Genomic DNA, 19652 nt, shown 5'->3' with positions numbered 1-19652 from the left:
AGTGTTAATGTAAGCCTACTTGTGATACTAATGAATAAGCTTTAAGAAAAACAGTTCCAAATAAGTAACATTCCTATAAACTCAAAAACCACTTAAAATGGGGCAGGGCCAATGGGGAGCGGCTAATGGAGAGAGGGGGCCCGCTGCCACTCTCAGCGATCAATGGGGGTGGGGGGGTGCTGCCACTTTGCAGCGATCGGTGGGGAGGGAGGGAGAGGGGGCCCGCTGCCATTCTGCAGTGATCGATGCGGGGGTGGGGGGGGGTGGGGGGGAGGGATTAAAATGATTAAAAGTTTGACCAAACACAATTTCCTTTTAAGTCATGTCAAAGCATTAATGATGCTTTTTAATATGTGTTATCAATCAAACAACATGCAAGTACAGTTACTCACCTAGACAGAGACCAAAGCCAAATATAAACAAACACCAAATCACAGGAATGCAATTCATTCTGCATTGGTCTCCCAATCTAGTTTGGGATGAAAATAACTCCAGCGATTTGCAGGTAACTGATCATTCTGTAAGGAAGGATACATTGTGTAAATGACCTGTCACTATCCAGGGAACTCAAATACCTGCCTTCAAGCTATTCCACCATAGGAACCATCCCAGCCAAGTCCACCATCACTGGACAGTGACTGGGAGCAAAAGCTCCAGCTGAATGCTCTGCCTCATTCAGGTCGCAGGTCTGAGGTTAGCTATCTCTGCCCCAGGGAGCTGCGGGAGTCAAGTCCTCAAACAATTTCAAGGCAGAGATTGAGTCAAGGCAGGAAAGTGTTAGATCAGCCATGATCTTACTAAATGGCGGGGCAGGCTCAAATGGCTGGATGGCCTATTCTCGTTCCTATATTTTTAAAATACAGTTTTATTGAAGATTTTTCCCATTTTTACAAATGAATGCAACAAACCCTCAAAAACTGGTACAGTACAGCTTAATTATTTTTTCAGATACACAGGAAAACACCAACATAGATGGTTTGGAATATTCATTGTAGCCAGCGCTTACCACCATATAAATAATTAAAGGATATTTCAGAGAATGAGGATACTAGGATAAAGTCATGAGTATATGGTATATACATTCTTCAATTCCAACTAGACTGGAAGTGCTATTGATGCAAAACAATATATACAAAAGTGTCCATAGAGGCAAATTTTTCACACAGATTGATGAGTGTCTGGAACAAGCTGCCAGAGGTAGGAGTAGAGGCGGGTACAATTTTGTCTTTTAAAAAGCATTTAGATAGTTACATGGGTATGGTGGGTATAGAGGGATATGGACCAAATGCAGGCAATTGGGTTTAGCTTAGAAGTTGCAAAAAACAAAGGGCGGCATGAACAAGTTGGGCTGAAGGGCCTGTTTCCATGCTGTAAACCTCTATGACTCTAATATATTTTCCCATTACATATGATCTATCTGTACCTTTACAGGAGTAAGTCAGAAATTCTTTGTCCCCAGAATAACAGAAATACAAACATATGTGACACCATTGAATCTAATGAGGGGTTTTCCTCACCAACTGTGAGGAGTCATAGGTCCATACCCACAGCCTCTATACCCAAACCATTTGCAGTAGCACTATTCATATTAGCCATGATTAGAGTAAAGATTGCCATATACTACATTCCACTATTATAAATGTAGGATATAAGAAAAAAGGATAGATAAGTCTCACACACAAACTTATTGCGACACAGTGCATTCCTGAAACAGAAAGAGTATGCTGAGGAATTCCCCAGTTTCAAAAGAATAACAGCTGAAGTTCGCCTCAATGCTTATTTACCAGATCATAATAAATAACAACACGTGATCAGTAAGGAAATATGGCGAGAAGGAGTACAGTCCAGGATTAATGATGAACTGGAGACTGTCTTTCCAAATCATTTCCTTTAGAAATACCAAAGCCTTGGAAGGATTGTTGAACATCCTTCAGGATCTGTAGTATTTAACACTCAGAGTAGCAGGATAGAGCAGCTGTCTAGCTGACTCGCGCTGATTTTCCAAGGATTGTAAGTGGGCCTCATTCGAGGAAGCTGCATTCTTGACAGTAAGGATTCTTCCCTCCACTTCATCAAGCCACATACCAGTACTCTGCAGTCCAGCAGTGTGAGCAGTGACATTCTGTGACAAAAAGCCGAGTTTATCATTGATAACTCTAATATCAGCAGTCATTATCTGCAGTGCCTTCAACAGTGCCAGGTCAAGAGCCTGCTCACTGACCAGGTCACATGTTGAAGATTCAGCTCCACCCTGGTTGCTTCTGACTGCCCCTTTTTAATCAAGAGTTTTCTTGACATTTGTCATCATTTTGTCACCTATAGTTAACCAAAAATCTTCCAGGGACATCCACTTCTGCATCAGGTAACTATGGGATGTGCAGCAGGATAAATGAAAGGATTAAAAGATGAGTAGTGCCAGAAGCACAGCTATTCCCATGCTCACATCACATAACACCCCTTATTCCTTATGGTCAGTTGATTTTGCCTATCCAAGCACAGACTGGACATGAAGCTAAGCCCGTACCACACGGAATAAGACATAATCTAGCAAAATCTTTGCCCATTTGGTGGGTGTTGTATCACTCACCATGAGATAAGGACTGGCAGCTCTGGCACACAGACCCTTGTTAAACCCATACAAGCACAGCCACTTGCATCAATTCCTTACCATGTTTTCAGCCCTCACTTGGGGTTGTTCCCCATTTACTCATAGTGGCTATTAGGTAAACATAGGCTAACTGAATAATAATCATAGTACATTGACTTAATAAAAAAAACACCTTATGTGAAATCATAGAACCCTACAGTTCAGGGAGAGGCCATTTGGCCCATCGAGTCTGCACCAACCACAATCCCACCCAGGACCTACACCCATATCCCTACATGTTTTACCCACTAATCCCTCTAACCTACACATCTCAGGACAGTAAGGGGCAATTTAAGCATGGCCAATCAACCTAACCCGCACATCTTTGGACTGTGGGGGAAACCAGAGCACCCGGAGGAAATCCACGCAGACACGAGGAGAATGTGCAAACTCCACACAGACAGTGACCCAAGCCAGGAATCAAACCCAGGTCCCTGGAACTGTGAAGCAGCAGTGCTAACCACTCTGCTACCGTGTGCTTCATTATACCACAAGACCACAGAATCATTACAGTGCAGAAGGAGGTCATTCGGCCCATTGAGTGTGGACCGATTTTCCAAAATAGCATCTTATCCAGGACACTACCACCCTCCCTTCCCCCCTCCCACCATTTCATAAAATCACAACTGATCTTCTACTTCAACTCCAGTTTCCCACTCTGTCCTCATTCCCTAGATTTCAGTGGGTGCAGAGTGATGAAGTCTGCACTCACTCATTTAATTAGCAGCTGGAGCTAGTAGGCTGAATGGTCAGCCCTGAGGAGTTTGTGTAAAAATCAGAGTGAAGACCCTGTCAGCTCCTCTTCACAGTCGCCTGAGGGCTGATGGAGAAATGGGCACCAACGATCACATCTACTCTGTGTCAATTCTAATTCGCCACTAGCTACATGGGTGAACCTAGTGAATTCCCCATTTGGGCCACCAGGAGGAGATCCAGACACGTGGAGAAACATAAACAAAACAAGCTGTTCCAAAAAAAACTTAATATGATTTTTAATGCACAGGATGAATCAATTATTTTTTTTCTTCGCAGACATGAGCATTGGTGGCAAGGCGATATAAAATGGTCCATCCCAAGTACCCTGTGGAATTGACTTCTTGAAGTGCGACAGTGTGGGTGTTAGGTGGGAAGTTCCAGCGCCAATGTTTCCTTGTCAGGGTAGTGAGTTACTCAAATCAAAGCAAAACCATTTCACACCTTAAACTGAGAAGTTGAGAATTTGACTGGGTTACACTTTTCACCGGTAACAAATGTGCGAGTGTGGCCCGGATATCCAACCTCGGGAGGCCACCCTAGTTATTCTCTATACAGGTTACATTTCAGGAGAGGTTCAAAATGGAGCTGTGGTCGATGTTTGTCCTCGCTATCAATGGGTGTGGACAAGATCAGCTGAATAGGCAGAGGACAGATACCAAACACTGGACCAGAATGAACAAAGTTCCCCAAAACATCTGATCGTGAAAAGAGTCCACATTGACCTCAGTGCCGGGCTACAGAACCGGGAAGAGCCCGGAATGATCGGAATACTGGGCTCTTATATGATTGATAACACAGGGAGTGAGTGACCGGAATACTGGGAGCAGGCAGCCCCTGCCCAAAGGCTATGTTACTCCTGACCATTTGATATATTTATGCGCAATAAAATGAGTTTTAGTTTCCCGGGACTAAGCAGACCCTCTTATTGATCAGTGACTGCGCTGGGATAACCTTTAATATCCACACAAAACTGTCTGCCTTCACGCTCCATACTTAAAGCTGGCACTCCTCCAAAGTAATGCTCCCCCGTTACCTCCCCTCCAGCCCTGCGTCCCCACCCCCTCCCCCCCAGCCCTGCGTCCCCACCCCCTCCCCCCCAGCCCTGCGTCCCCACCCCCTCCCCCCAGCCCTGCGTCCCCACCCCCTCCCCTCCAGCCCTGCGTCCCCACCCCCTCCCCTCCAGCCCTGTGTCCCCACCAGCGCTCACCACCCCCCCCCCCCCCTCTTCAATACTGCTCCTCCGACAGTGCAGCACCACCTGCCCTGGGCAGTGTCTCCGTAAAGGTAGCACTCTTTCCCATGGTGTCCCCCACCCCACCCTGCTCCACTGCTACCTCGACATTGCTCTGGAAACCCGGCTCCAGTCCCTGGAGTGGGATTTGAAGCCGAAAGACGCGGAATGAATGCCCCAACGGGACCAGACTGTCCTTGTTACCCTCATGACAGAGGATTGTGGACGGGGATTTGCGGAGAAAATTGACCCTCACAAACACCTGGAGGGATTGGAAAGTACCAACCTAACATCAGGCTAGAAAGTGCTGGAAATGAAGGGGACACGGAGCTTCTGGAATGAGAAAGAAGGAGTTAACTTTCTCCAGCCAGTCTGGAGTATCTGTTTAAACACTCAGTACGTGAAGAGTAAAACTTCTACCATCAAACCTCCCGACCACCTTCGGTTAGAGAGCAGATTCGGAGCCCGGTACCTGAGAGAATATCTGACCACTTCAGCTTCCAGGTGTGTCCGTGTCGAGTCTGCTTGAGTTTGAGGAAGTCCAAAGTGTAAAAAAAAAGTTCCAGTTCAACATGCCAGATTTGCATACGGACTTGCCCTAGCAGCACAGCTTTATCCTGTTCCCAAGCTCATCCTGTTACCTAAAAGAGGCCAAGCTCATCCCGACTTTTCAGTCGGTGTGTTGCGTGCCTGTCCAGGAATTGAATCCTGTTGTTTGTGTTCCTCTGCCCAGCTCTTCGAGAATGTGTCAATTCGAACTGAGAAGAGAGCACTCCCACCAGACGTGAAGACAAATGATGGGGGTAGTTCCCCCAGAGTCTGCGTGGGTTTCGAAATTCACTCCTATTCTGACAGCTCAATGACTAATTTTCTGCCTGCGTAAATAATGAAAGCACTGACTGGAAGCTGGAGACGTACAGCAATCTGACTGCTTCCCATCAGGCAGCTGATTCACTCCACTGTAAGAGTTTTTGGTTTTACCGGATTGTTTGATGATTTGTTTTTTGGAAGTGACTGGCCTCTATTGTGGGAAAACAATTCCCTCGGGTTGGACTAAAGTGGCCCGTGTGTAAATCCCTGCTCCTGATGGGGAGTCAGCCAATGTGAGGAGGACAATTCTGGGGGGGAAGGGGCGGGGGTGCACTGGAGGCATCGGATTATCAACAGCGGCAGATTCTTCCCAAAGATCAGGGCTGCTGACTCTCCTGGAGAGGCGATGGCCTGGTGGTATTATCACTGGACTATTAATCCAGAAACTAGCTAATGTTCTGGGGATCTGGGTTCCAATCCTGCCCACAGTCTCCCAACCACTGACACTGTCTACACTTCCCACAGCCTAGGAGAGGCAGCCAGCAAGACCCCATGCACTCTAGACATACTTTCTTCCGTTGGGTAAAAGATTCAAAAGTCTGAGGTCATATCCTAACCTACTCAAGAGCAGCTTCTTCTTTGCTGCCATCAGACTTTTGAGTGGACCTAATTCGCACTAAGTTGATCTTTCTCTACACCCTAGCTATGACTGTAATACTACATTCTGCACTCACTCCTTTCCTTCTCTTTGAATGGTATGCTTTGTATAGCATGCAAGAAACAATTCTTTTCACTGTATACTAATACACGAGACAATAATAAATCAAATCAAATCACAGCAAAGGGTGGAATTTGAATTCAGTAAAACAATATCTGGAATTAAGAATCTATGACCATTGCCGATTGTTGGAAAAACCCATCAGGTTCTAATGTCCTTTAGGAAAGGAAATCTGCTGTCCTTACATGTGACTCCACAGCCACAGCCACATTGGTTGACTGTCATCTGCCATTGGGCAACTAAGGATGAGCAATAAATGCTGACCAGCCAATGATGCCCATGTCCTATGAATGAAGAAACATTTTGTTGTCATAGGTCTGATTTGTCCATTTGATAAGCAGACTGGCACAAGCCCTGTCAGACACAATGCTCCTGTAAAATGTGTCAGGGAAGAGAGGAATGTTTCCCATCACTATCTTGCCGATCAGTGTGTCTGTGTGCAGTGAATAATGGCTTGATATTTTCTCCAAGCCTTTGTTGAAATAACCCATCAATAAATTCCTAAAGGTTGCTAGAGAGAATGAATGGTCCACCAGACCTAGGCACTTGCCATGGCAGCGAGTCCTAGAAAGGGGAGGGAGGATGGGGGTTAGAACAGAGAAGATGATAGAGCACAACCTTTATTGGGCTTGAAGTATTTATCAGTTTATTTCCTCCATGTTGTGACGGGATTGGATTCCCCACAATACTTCTCATGGGTGCTATTCTTCAAAACAGTTCCTTATTTGTTAGCCAAACTATTTGTTTTGCTTCCACAACACTGTTTCATACTCTGTGCATTTTTGCCCTATGATTCTATACCAGTCTGACTGGGTGACTTGTGGTGAGATAGTCCACAGATTGATAAGGATAACACTTCAACTTGGTCTTCAACTTGCCAGTGGCAATAAACAGTTAGACAGGAGTGTGTCCAGTACAGTATTGCTGCCTCAGATTTGAAATTGAAGAACTGTCAGTTATCGTGGTTGGATAACAATGTTATTATGCAGTAGAACATCGCAGTTTTGATACAATTACATTTGCTCAGAGGTTTTTTGTCATTAGCATACATTTATTGCCTATTGTTTCATTTCTACTGGGTCCATGCATCCCACATGCTGTTTGTTTTTTTATAAGAACATAAGAAATAGGAGCAGGAGTAGGCCATCCAGCCCTTCGAGCCTGCCCCGCCATTCAATAAGATCATGGCTGATCTGTCGCTGCTCAGTTCCACTTTCCCGCCCTCTCCCCATAACCCTTAATCCCCTCTCCTATCAAAAACCCATCAACCCACTTCTTAAAAATATTTAGCGAGGCAGCCTCCACCACTTCAACGGGCAGAGAATTCCAGAGATTCACCACCCTTTGAGTGAAGAAGTTCCTCCTCAACTCCGTTCTAAACCGCCCCCCTTTTATCTTGAGGCTGTGCCCCCTAGTCCTACTGTCTTTTTTGAGTGGGAAGAGTCTTTCCACCTCTATCCTATCCATCCCATTCATCATCTTATACGTCTCAATGAGATCTCCCCTCATTCTTCTAAACTCTAACGAGTACAAGCCCAGTTTATTCAGCCTCTCCTCATAGCTCAACCCCCTCAACTCCGGTATCAGCCTAGTAAACCTCCTCTGCACTCCCTCCAAGGCCAAAATATCTTTGCGCAGGTGCGGTGCCCAAAACTGCACACAGTACTCCAGCTGCGGCCTCACCAATGCCCTATACAGCTGCAGCAAGACCTCCCTACTTTTATATTCAATCCCCCTCGCTATGAAGGCCAGCATCCCATTCGCCTTCCTGACCACCTGCTGCACCTGCAAGCTGGGTTTTTGCGACTCATGCACAAGGACCCCGAGGTCCCTCTGCACCGTTGCCTGCTGCAGTTTTTCGCCCCGTAAGTAATAGTCCTTCCTACCATTCTTCCTACCAAAGTGGACCACCTCACACTTGCCAACATTAAATTCCATTTGCCATTTCCTGGCCCATTCGCCCAGCCTATCTAGATCCTTCTGCAGACTCTCCACACCCTCCGCACAATTTGCCGTTCCCCCAATCTTGGTGTCATCAGCAAATTTCGACACTCTACACTCGGTTCCCTCCTCCAGATCATCTATATAAATGGTAAAAAGCTGAGGCCCCAGCACCGACCCCTGGGGCACTCCACTAGTCACCATCCGCCAATCCGAATAGCACCCGTTGACCCCCACTCTCTGCCTCCTATTTGACAACCAGTCCTCTATCCACGCTAACACCCTACCCCCAACTCCATGTCCCTCGACCTTCTGCAATAACCTCTTGTGAGGCACTTTGTCAAACGCCTTCTGAAAATCTAGAAAGACCACATCCACCGGCTCTCCTCTATCCACCACCCTAGACACATCCTCATAGAACTCCAGTAAATTTGTCAGACACGACTTCCCTTTAATGAAACCGTGCTGCGTCTGCTCTATCAAGCAATTCCCTTCAAGATGCCTCGCAATTTCCTCCTTAATGACAGATTCTAACATTTTACCTACCACAGACGTTAAACTAACCGGCCTATAATTCCCCGCCTTTTGCCTGGCACCCTTCTTAAACAACGGCGCGACATTAGCCGTTTTCCAATCATCCGGCACTTCCCCGGAATCCAGCGACGTCTGGAAAATAACCAGCAAGGCATCCACTATCACCTCCGCCATTTCTTTCAGAACCCTCGGATGCATTCCATCCGGTCCTGGGGACTTGTCCACAATCAGCCCCTCCAGTCTGTCGAGCACCGCCTCTCTAGTAACAGTAATGTCATTAAGACCCTCCAGTCCTACCACCTTTCCATCGCTAACACCCGGCAAATTATTCACATCCTCCTCCGTGAAGACGGAAACAAAAAAGTTATTCAATACCTTAGCCATATCCCCATCCCCTACCACTAGGTCCCCTTTCTCATCTTCTAAAGGACCAACATTCACCCTAGCTAGCCTCTTCCTTTTTATATATTTACAAAAACTCTTGCTATCCTTTTTTATATTAAGCGCTAGCCCAGCTTCATAGTTTCTCCTACCCTTCTTTATCAACTTCTTTGTCAATCTTTGTTGACATTTAAACCTCTCCCAATCCTCTTCTCGCCCACTACTCTTAGCTACTCTAAATTCCTCCGCTTTTAGTTTAACACTTTCCTTCACCTCCTTCGTTATCCACGGCTTATTACCTCTCCTCCTACTATCCTTTTTGACCATCGGAATAAATTTCCGCTGAGCACCAAGAAAGATCTCCTTAAAGATCCTCCACTGCTCCTCAACAGACCCTCCCTCCAACGTGCTCCCCAGTCCACATTCGCCAATTCTTCTCTCATCCAACCGTACTCCCCTCTGTTCAAACAAAGGACGCGTGTCCGGGAACCCACTCTCTCCTCTTCCATCTGCACCAGAAACTCCACCATACAATGATCACTCTCCCCAAGAGGATCCTTCACCACAAGGTCCCTAATTCTACCCGCCTCATTACATAGCACCAGATCCAAGATAGCTCGCTCCCTCGTCGGCTCCAACACACACTGTTCGAGGAAACTATCCCGGCAGCATTCCAAGAACTCTTCCTCGAGCCCCCCACGCCCAACATGGGTCGACCAATCAACATGCAGATTGAAATCCCCCATAACTACGGCCGTCCCATTCCTGCACGCCGCACTTATTTGCGCGTTAACAGCCCGCCCCACCTCCAGATCATTATTCGGAGGCCTATAGACGACACCCACCAGCATCTTCCTCCCTTTGCTGTTCCTAATCTCCACCCACAACGATTCCACCCTCTGCTCCTTGGCTCCAATATCATCCCTTGTTACCACCGTGATGCTATCCTTAATCAGCAGAGCTACGCCCCCCCCCCCCCCTTTTCCCTCCTGCCTATCCTTCCTAAACACTTGATAGCCCTGTACATTCAGCTCCCAGTCCCTGTCACCCTGCAGCCACGTCTCTGTAATGGCCACCAGATCGTATCCATTTGTGTCAATCTGCGCCACCAGCTCATCCACTTTATTCCGAATGCTTCGTGCATTCAGATAAAGTGCTTTCATCCCAGCCTTCACCTGGACCCTATTTGCCGCAACGCAACCAACTATACTCACGCCCCCTACTCCCTCTATTATTGGGACATCCTCGGCCTCTTCCCTTACATGTACCCTCTCCTTAACTTTAGACCTCGTACCATCACCTACCCTCGCACCCTCCCCCCCCCAATTAGTTTAAAGCCCTGTCTACAGTCCTGTTTACTCGATTCGCCAGCACTCTGGTCCCAGCACGGTTCAGACCAACCCCATCCCGCCCAAACAGGTCCCACCTACCCCAATACTGGTGCCAATGCCCCATAAATTCAAACCCATTCCTCCCACACCAATCCCTGAGCCACCCATTCACTTCCTTAATCCTGTCAACCCTACGCCCATCTGCACACGGTTCAGGCAGTAGCCCAGAGATAACCACCTTGTCGGTTCTACTTTTTAATTCCATTCCCAGCTTTTCATACTCCCTCCCCAGATCCTCAGTCTGCATTTTGCTTACGTCGCCGGCACCCACATGTACCACAACGACCGGATTCTCACCCTCCCACTCCAGGTTCCTCTTCAGCCCAGCTGCGACATCCCGTACCCGAGCACCAGGCAGACAACACACCCTTCTGTGCGCTTTGTCATTGTGACAAAGGACAGTGTCAATACCCTTCACCCCACTATCCCCAATCACTACTACGTTCCTTTTCCCCTTCTCTTTGCCTATGTCCTGCTTATACTTTATACTTTTATACTTATACTTTATACTCTTTCTTGGGCATGTTGACTCCTATTGCCTGCTATTAGCAAAGCCATCTTAAAGATGAATGTTGGTGGTTTGTTCAACGCAGGAATCATACCAGAAGGATCCTACATGGAATCAGTTCCAGCCCTGCTGTTTGGGTATGGTGGATCCCAACACAATACATAAGCTAGGAACTGGCCCAGTGCAATAGTGTGAAGTTAAGATCATAGCATCATAAAGTATAGGGGTAGGCCATTTTGCCCCTCAAACCTGCTCTATGTTTCAGTAAAATCATGGCTGATCTGATTGTGGTCTTAATTCCAATCTCCTGCTTGTCCCTATAACTCTTGATTCCTTTGTCAATCAAAAATCTGTTTAACTCAGTGCTAAATATATTTACTGACCCTTACTCCGGTGCTCTCTGAAGCAGAGAATTCCAATTAATGACCCTTTGAGAGAAGAAATTTAGAATCGGAGGTTGGAACATATAAGATTAACGTTAATCTGTTAATCTGAGCAGTATTGCCCACAGAGAGAAACCAAAAGAGAAAATGCTGGAAAATCTCAGCAGGTCTGGCAACATTTGTAAAGAGAGAAAAGAGCTGATGTTTTGAGTCCAGATGACCCTTTGGCAAAGCTAAAAGGCATAGAAAGTGGGAGATATGGGAGTATTGCCCATATATTGATGTAGAAGAACACATGGCCCACACTTGAGAGTGAGTGTAGTCTTGGACAGAGCTCTGTGTAGCAGCAAGCATGGAAACAGCTCTTATCTTGGACCATTACTGTGCCCATGTATATAGTTTTTGGTAGTTAATAATACTTACTGTCAAATTATCTAAGACTATGAATACCCTTGTAAGACCTTTGGGCGGTGTGGTGGCACAGTGGTTAACTGCTGCCTCACAGCACCAGGGACCCAGGCTCGATTTCCGACTTGGGTCACTGTCTGTGTGGAGTTTGCAAATTCTCCCCATGTCTGTATGGATTTCCTCCCACAGTCCAAAGATATGTGGATTAGGTGGATTGGCCATGCTAAATTGCCCATCAGTGTCAGGCAAACTAGCTGAGGTGAATGCATGGGGTTATGGGGATAGGGCCTAGGTGGGATTGTGGTCGGTGCAGACTCGATGGGCTGAATAGTCTCCTACACTATCGGATTCCATGATTCAAGACCTAGCAAATTTGTCCAACACCTTACAATGAAATACCTCCTCGGCTCTGACTTAAATGAGGACCCTTATTTTTAAACTGCTCCCAGTTCTAGATTCCCCCACAAGGGGAAATATTCTCTCAGCATCGACACTGTGAAGGCACCTCAGAATCTTATATTTTTCAATAAGATCATGGCTGATTCTTCAAAATTCAAATAAGCCCAACTTGTTCAATGTTTCCACATAAGCCAACCACTTCATCTCAGGCCTAGTGAACTTTTCTAAACTGCCTCTAAAGCAAGCTTCTGAATCTCTATGCAGTACTCTAGGTGTAGCCTCACCAATGCTCTGTACAGTCGTAGAAAGACTTTCTTACTTTGCCACTTCATCCCCCTTGCAATAAAGGTCAACATTCCATTTACCTTCCTAATTACTTGCCATATCTGCATGTTAACTAGTACAAAGGCACCCGGATTCTACAGTCTCTCTCCATTTAAATAATATTCAGCTTTTCTACCATTCCTGCCAGGGTTGACAAGCTCACATTTCCCACATTATACTCCATCTGCCAAAATGTGGTCTACACACAACCTATCTATAGCACTTGTGACAAATGAAACTTTGGGAGATTATAATGCATGTGCATCCCTGCCAAACATACAGTTAGTCAAAGAACAAAGAACAAAAACAGCCCGGGAAACAGGCCCTTCGGCCCAACGAGCCCATGCCGCCATTTTGACATTACCAGTCCCCCTCTCCACCCATTACCCTTATCTATGCTTATGGCATTCCACATTGAGGGAAATTAATTTAGGGTCAATTTATTACCTCCAATCAGCCTAATAGCACATCTTTGGGGTGTGGGAGGAAACCGGAGTACCCGGAGAAAACCTATGCGAGCACGGGGAGGATGCGCAAACTCCCACAGACACTGGCCCAAATCCATGTGTCTGCACAGCAAACAGTGATAGTCACTGAGCTGTCGTGTTGCCCAGCATCTGGTCCAGTTTAAGCACACAGTAACGACATGAAGCACTAGGCTATTCTCGAACATCCAAGAGCACCCCTAGTACGACCCATTGCGTGTATGCCCCTCGTTGGACAAGGCGGACCGACATAAAACCTGTGAATTAAAAAAGAAAAACATTAGTATCATTCCACATCCTTTTACATTACCAGGGGCGTCCCAATGCTAATGAACCTTATTTAAAACAATCTCCCATATCCTCCCATCTCCAACCCACTCATGTGCCTGTCTAAGTTACTCTTAAACAACTCCAGCGTGCCTGCCTCCACCACCTTACTTGGCAGAGCATCCCATACCCCCACTACCCTCTGTGTGAAAAACCTCCCTCTAATATCCGTGTTATACTTCTCCCCCCTCACCCTAAGCCCGTGACCCCTCGTACTGTGTGTCTCTAACATAGGAAATAGCTTACCTCTGTTTACTCTATCTATACCCTTCATAATCTTATATACCTCTATTAGATCCCCCCTCAGTCACCGTCTTTCAAGGGAAAACAGCCCCAATTTGCTCAATCTTTCCTCATTGGGTAAGTGTTACAGTAGCCAATATACAAACTCAGCAAATCTGACCTATAGGTTCAAATGATTTGGGATAGGTCCAGAAAAAATGTTAATAACAAAAAGCAAAGTGAAACTGAGAAAATTTTCTTTGATCAAACTGACTGTTCAAGTTGACTGATTCAGTTAAACTCTTTTCAGTTGTACTGGGATTTCAGGATTTGGTTTTGCATTTTGAGATTACATTTCACAATCCAGTTTTTTTTCTGTTGAAACTGAAATCCAATACCTCTTATACAACATGCAAAAACAAATAAACAATGGCAGTAAGGTGAGATTTGAACAAGCTGTTTGTGAATTTCAGCCACACCCAATATGCCAGCAGTTGTGTCAGAAGAGGAATAAATTTTAAATAAAGATATTAATGGAATTGAGGACATCCTTGTACATCACACTACATGACAAATTTCATCAGCTTAAATATGTTAAAATTCCATCAGCATGATAGAACGAGAGCTGGATTTCATAAATTCAATTTACATCTGGAACTCAGCTACTGGGAAACAAATGCATATTTGCAGCTTGTTGAGTGTTTGCCATTTGGTTTTAGTTTTTGTTTAAAGATGAATTAATAATCAGGAAATCAAAAGAACTGACTGCATTTTTAAAAATCAACAACAATGTAAACCAGATACTTGTCAGCTGTGACTCAGTGAGTCTCACCCTCAGTCAAAAGATGGTGGATTTACTCCCACTCCAGAGACTTGAGCGCATAAGCCAGGCTGATATCCAGTGCAGTACTGATGGAACTCTGCCTTGCTCAAGGTACCATCTTTCAGATGAGATGTTAAACTCAGGCCCCTTCTGCCTTCTCAGATGGAAGTTAAAAAAATCCATGGCACTCTTTGAAGGAATGCAACAGAGTTCTACTCTGTATCCTGGCCAATATTTATCTCCCAGTCTATTATCACAAATACAGATTATTAATATATTGCTGTTTACTGGAAGTGTGTGCAATCGGATGCCAAGTTTCTTGCAACAGTGACTAATTTCAAAAATAATTCATTGGCTGTAAATCACTTTGATACTTATTAAGGTTGTGAAAGATGCTGTGGGAATGCAAGATTTTTCTTTTTCATTTACATCAGTATAATGTTTCTATATTACCCAATTAATGCAGCAACAAAAACAAAACCATTAATTTTAGATCAAGAAATTTGTTTAGATAAAGATAAGCTGAGTAAAAAATTGGTAAGTGGTAAAAGCCCACATGAAAGGATTGGGGAAAGTTGGCAAAGAGCAGGATTAAATTTAAACAACATCTTGACTGAATTGGAAGTCTCTTCTACTTATATTTTAAACATGCAGCAAACATGTTAAATCAGGAAGAACGAAGGATTAATGAGCTGATAAACAGAAGCTGCATCAAAGGAACACAGAAGAGGAATAGAAAAACGGATTGAGACATTTCAAATTCAAATCAGAGATATAAAAGGTGTGGACTCTTCCCTGGGATTAAAAACAATTGTCATTATTTCACTGGCTAAATGGAGTCAGTATCACCAATTCTGCAAGAGGCATTCTGCAAATACATTAAAAAAAGACTTGCATCCATCTAGTACCCTTCTCAAGCTCAGGAGCCCCCAAAGTGTTTTACAGCCATTGAAGTTTTGTCTAGTGGAAAGACTTCAAGCAACAAGCGCCAATTGTGTGATTCAAAAAAGCTGGCAGTACACACATGGTGGGGGCATGTGTGAAATGTGTTTACAAGCCTGTGAAAACAGGAAATACTTAGCAGGTCTGTTGTAAATTGTGTGCCTGTCAAAAGATAGGATGAACAGAAATTTGTGTTACTCCATATTGAACCTTTGCAGAGCTGAATGAGTAAAATCTGAATGATTTAACAGTAAACTGAACATCACTGAGTTTATGGAGTCCTGACCAGGTCTGAAAAGGTCCCAATAGAGTGCTACACTGTCACAGGTGCTGGTAGCTTTCTTTGGTGAAGGGAAACTATCCCTTGGCATTATTTCAAACAAGGGGAGTTATCCCTGGTGTCTTGAGAAATATTTATCCATCAAGTCACACAGCAACATAATGTATAGTCATAGAATCCCTACAGTGTAGAAATAGGCTATTTTTAGTCCATCAAGCAAGCACTGATGACAATCCCACCCAGGATCTATCCTCGCGCAACTCCACTTATTTACCCTGCTAATCTTCCTGACACTAAGGGACAATTGAGAATGATCAATCCACCTAATCCACACACCTTTGGACTGTGGGGGGAAACTGGAGCACCCAGAGGAACCACACGCAGATACGGGGAGAAATTGCACAGACAGTCATCCTAGGGTGGAAATGAACCCGGGTCCCTAGCACGGTGAGGCAGCGGTGCTAATTACTGTGCTGGAGAATATCTAACTGTGGGTCGAGCCTGCTCCACCATTCAATATAATCATGATTTTGGACTTCAACTCCACTTTCCTGCCTGCTCCCTGTATTTTGATATTTTAAAAGACCAAAAGTCTGTCTATGTCAGTGATAAATATATTCAGTGACGGAGCATCTACAACTCTCTGGGGTAGAGAATTGCAAAGAAGCACAACCTTTTGAGTGAAGAAATTTCTCATCTCAGACCCAGATAATCAGCCCCTTATCCAGAAAACTGTGCTCCTTTGTGCTAGATTTCTCAGCCAAGGAAACAATGTCTCAGTATCTACTCTGTCAAGCCGCTTCACAATCTTAAATGATTCAATAAGATTTTCTAAAATCCAGAGAATATAAACGCAATTTACTCAGTCTCTCATTGTAGACAACCAGGGATGGAACTAATGAACCTTTGCTCCAATGCGAGTATATCCTTCTTTAAATACAGAGACCAAAACTGCTCACAGCATTCCAGGTGTGGTCTCACCAAAGCCTTGTACAATTGTAGAAAGATACACCATAAAAAGCATTCTTTTTGGTTGTATCACAGCTTGGTATGGCTCCTGCTCTGCCCAAGACCACAAGAAAATACAAAAAGTGGTGAATGCAGCCCAATCCATCATGCAAACCAACCTCCCAGCCATTGACTCTGCCTACACATCCTACTGCCTTGGCAAAGCAGCCAGCATAATTAAGGACTCTACGCACCCCAGACATTCTCTCTTTCACCTTCTTCCTTCAGGAAAAAGATACAAAAGTATGAGGTCACATACCAACCGACTAAAGAACAGTTTTTTCTCTGCTGCTGTCAGACTTTTGAATGGACTTACCTTGCATTAAGTTGATCTTTCTTTACATCCTAGCTATAAGTGTAACATTACATTCTGCACTTTCTCATTTCCTTCTCTATGAAAGGTATGTTTTGTCTGTATAGTGCATAAGAAACAATACTTTTCACTATATGTTAATACATGTGACGATGGTAAATCAAATCAAATCTTCATTTTTGTGCTTCAATTTCCTTCCAGTAAAGGCTAAAATGCCATTTACTTTCCTAATTGCTTGCTGTACCTGCATGCTAACTGTTTGTGTTCCTTGTACGAGTACACCCAGGTCTCTCTGCACATCAACATTTACAAGTTTCACACCGTTTAAAAAATATTCTGCTTTTCTATTCTTATGACCAAAGTGAATAAATAACCTCACACTTCCACACATTATATTCCATCTGGCACCTTGTTGCCCATTTACTTAATCTGTCTATCTTTCTGTGCAGTCTCTTTGCACAGCTTGCATTCCCATCTAGCTTTCTTTCATAAGCAAACTTAGATACATTTCTTTTTGTTTAAGTCATCAATATAGGCTGTAAATAGCTGAGGCACAGTAAGAAGTTTCACAATACCAGGTTAAAGTCCAACATGTTTATTTGGCAGCAAAAGCGACTAGGTTTCGGAGCGCTGCTCCTTCATCAGGGAAGTGGAGTTCTGTTCACAAACAGACCATCGTCCACAGCAAACTACCCAGCCTTCAGGAGAACAGTGACCATGACACCAACAACCCTGCCATAGCAACCTCTGCAAGACACGCCAGATCATCGACATGGATGCCATCATCTGATGTGAGAACATCATCCACCAGGTACATGGTACATACTCTTGCAACTCGGCCAATGTTGTTTACCTGATACGCTGCAGGAAAGAATGTCCTGAGGCATGGTACATTGGGGAGACCATGCAGATGCTACGACAATGGGTGAACGAATACCACTCCACAACCACCTGGCAAGACTGTTCCCTTCCTGTTGGGGAACACTTCAGCGGTCATTAATCGGCCTCTGATCTTCGGGTAAGCGTTCTTCAAGGCGGCCTTCACAACATACAACAACACAGAGTCACTCAGTGGAGACTGACAGCCAAGTTCCGCACACATGAAGATGGCCTAAACCAGGATTTTGGGTTCATGTCACACAATCTGTAACCCCATGACTTGCCTGGGCTTGCAAAATCTCACGAACTATCCCGGCTGGAGCCAATACATATCTCTTCAACCTGTGTTTAACCCTCGCTCCACTCACATTGTCTGTACCTTTAAGACTTGATTACCTGGAAACACTCGCATTCCAACCACTATTTTGTAAATTGAGTTGGTGTCTTTATACACCCCGTTTGTGAACATAACTCCCAGTTACCTGACGAAAGAGCAGCGGTCCGAAAGCTAGGGCTTTTGCTACCAAATAAACCTGTTGGACTTTAATCTGGTGTTGTGAGACTTCTTACTGTGTTTACCCCAATCCAACGCTGGCATCTCCACATAATAGCTGAGGCCCCAGCTGACCTTGTGGCACTCCACTAGTCACAGCTTGTAACCTGAAAACACTGGTATGTTCCTATTCCATATCCTGTCTATTAACCAATCCTCTATCCAGGCTAAGATATGAACCCTAACTAAGTGAGCCCTTATCTTGTGTATTAACCTTTAGTTTGACACCTTATCAAATGCTTTTTGGAAATCCAAGTACACGATATTCACTTAAGTGGAGGCACCCATGCAAACTATTTGGCATGGGACACTGCTGATTTTGAGAGACATGTTCATGCCTTTTACTTGTCTTCTGTGTCTCCCAATACACAACATTTTTATTAAAAACTTTCAATCAATGCATCGGTAACAAAACAAATGCCAATTTGTGCCCTGAGGACAGGGCCTGGATCTGAACCCACCAGGAGCCAAGAGGTTTGGGAAATTTATCTCCAAGGAACTCAAGTCCTGAAAAGATTTTGAAGATGACAACTGCAAAATATTACAGGAATCTGAAATAAAACATGTTGGAAATAGTCAGCAGGACTGGCAAATCTGTGAACAGACAAATCTTCACTCGATGTTTTGATGAGGTAACGTCAGCGACTTAAAACGTTCATTTGATTTGATTTGAACATGGCAAATCCAGACTCAGATCCCCTTTAAGAGGAGAAATGGGCGGGACTGTCCCTTTAAGAACTTCCGGCCCATAATGCATTGCAAGACTGTTTTTTTTCGCGGTGCCTTGTGGGAGAGGTGGTTCCGGAGGCGGCGCAAAGGAGGGAGAGGGAGGAGAGCGCGAGTAGGGTAAAGGGGGGAGGGGGAGGGGGAGGGGTGGGGTGGGAGAGGGAGGGGGGGGAGGGGGAGGGAGTGGGAGGGTGGGAGAGGGAGGGGTGGTGGGGGATGGAGGGGGGGGATGGGAGAGGGAGGGGTGGTGGGGGATGGAGGGGGGGGATGGGAGAGGGAGGGGTGGTGGGGGATGGAGGGGGGGGATGGGAGAGGGAGGGGTGGTGGGGGATGGAGGGGGGGGATGGGAGAGGGGTGGGGGGGGATGGGAGAGGGGTGGTGGGGGATGGAGGGGGGGGATGGGAGAGGGAGGGGGGGGATGGGAGAGGGAGGGGGGGGATGGGAGAGGGAGGGGATGGGAGAGGGAGGGGTGGGATGGAGGAGGGATGGGTGGGGGGGGTGGGTGGGTGGGTGGGGGGGGTGGGAGAGGGAGGGGTGGGGGGGATGGAGGGGGGGGTGGGAGAGGGAGGGGTGGGGGGGATGGGGGGGGGTGGGAGAGGGAGG

At 45.5% G+C, this 19652-nt stretch overlaps 2 protein-coding genes across 5 annotated transcripts in view; one reads left to right on the top strand and one right to left on the bottom strand.

Moving 5' to 3' along the window:
- Positions 1-5364, bottom strand: part of LOC145354930 (uncharacterized) — a 33609-nt gene extending 28245 nt beyond the window's left edge. The window contains exons 1-2 of one of the 2 annotated variants that reach the window (XM_080206588.1): positions 5107-5364; positions 393-518 (exon numbers count right to left, since the gene is read on the bottom strand). In XM_080206588.1, coding sequence (XP_080062714.1) covers positions 393-450 — 58 coding nt within the window. In that variant the 5' untranslated portion in view covers positions 451-518; positions 5107-5364. Of the gene's footprint in view, positions 1-392; positions 519-5054; positions 5075-5106 lie in introns of those variants that run through there. The other variant, XM_080206589.1, reaches the window with a different exon arrangement.
- Positions 5365-5515: 151 nt separating this feature from the next.
- nsmce1 (NSE1 component of SMC5/6 complex) overlaps positions 5516-19652 on the top strand; it is a 41871-nt gene continuing 27734 nt past the window's right edge. The window contains exon 1 of one of the 3 annotated variants that reach the window (XM_080206593.1): positions 5516-5595. The gene's annotated coding sequence lies outside the window, so the exon portion shown is untranslated. Of the gene's footprint in view, positions 5596-19122; positions 19170-19652 lie in introns of those variants that run through there. The other 2 variants (XM_080206592.1, XM_080206594.1) reach the window with 2 other exon arrangements.

Source organism: Carcharhinus amblyrhynchos, chromosome 18 (assembly GCF_965287045.1).
Source record: "Carcharhinus amblyrhynchos chromosome 18, sCarAmb.v2.hapA, whole genome shotgun sequence".
Classification (NCBI taxonomy): domain Eukaryota; kingdom Metazoa; phylum Chordata; class Chondrichthyes; order Carcharhiniformes; family Carcharhinidae; genus Carcharhinus; species Carcharhinus amblyrhynchos.
Note: the sequence above shows the minus strand (reverse complement) of the source record. Positions and strands in the feature narration are given on the sequence as shown.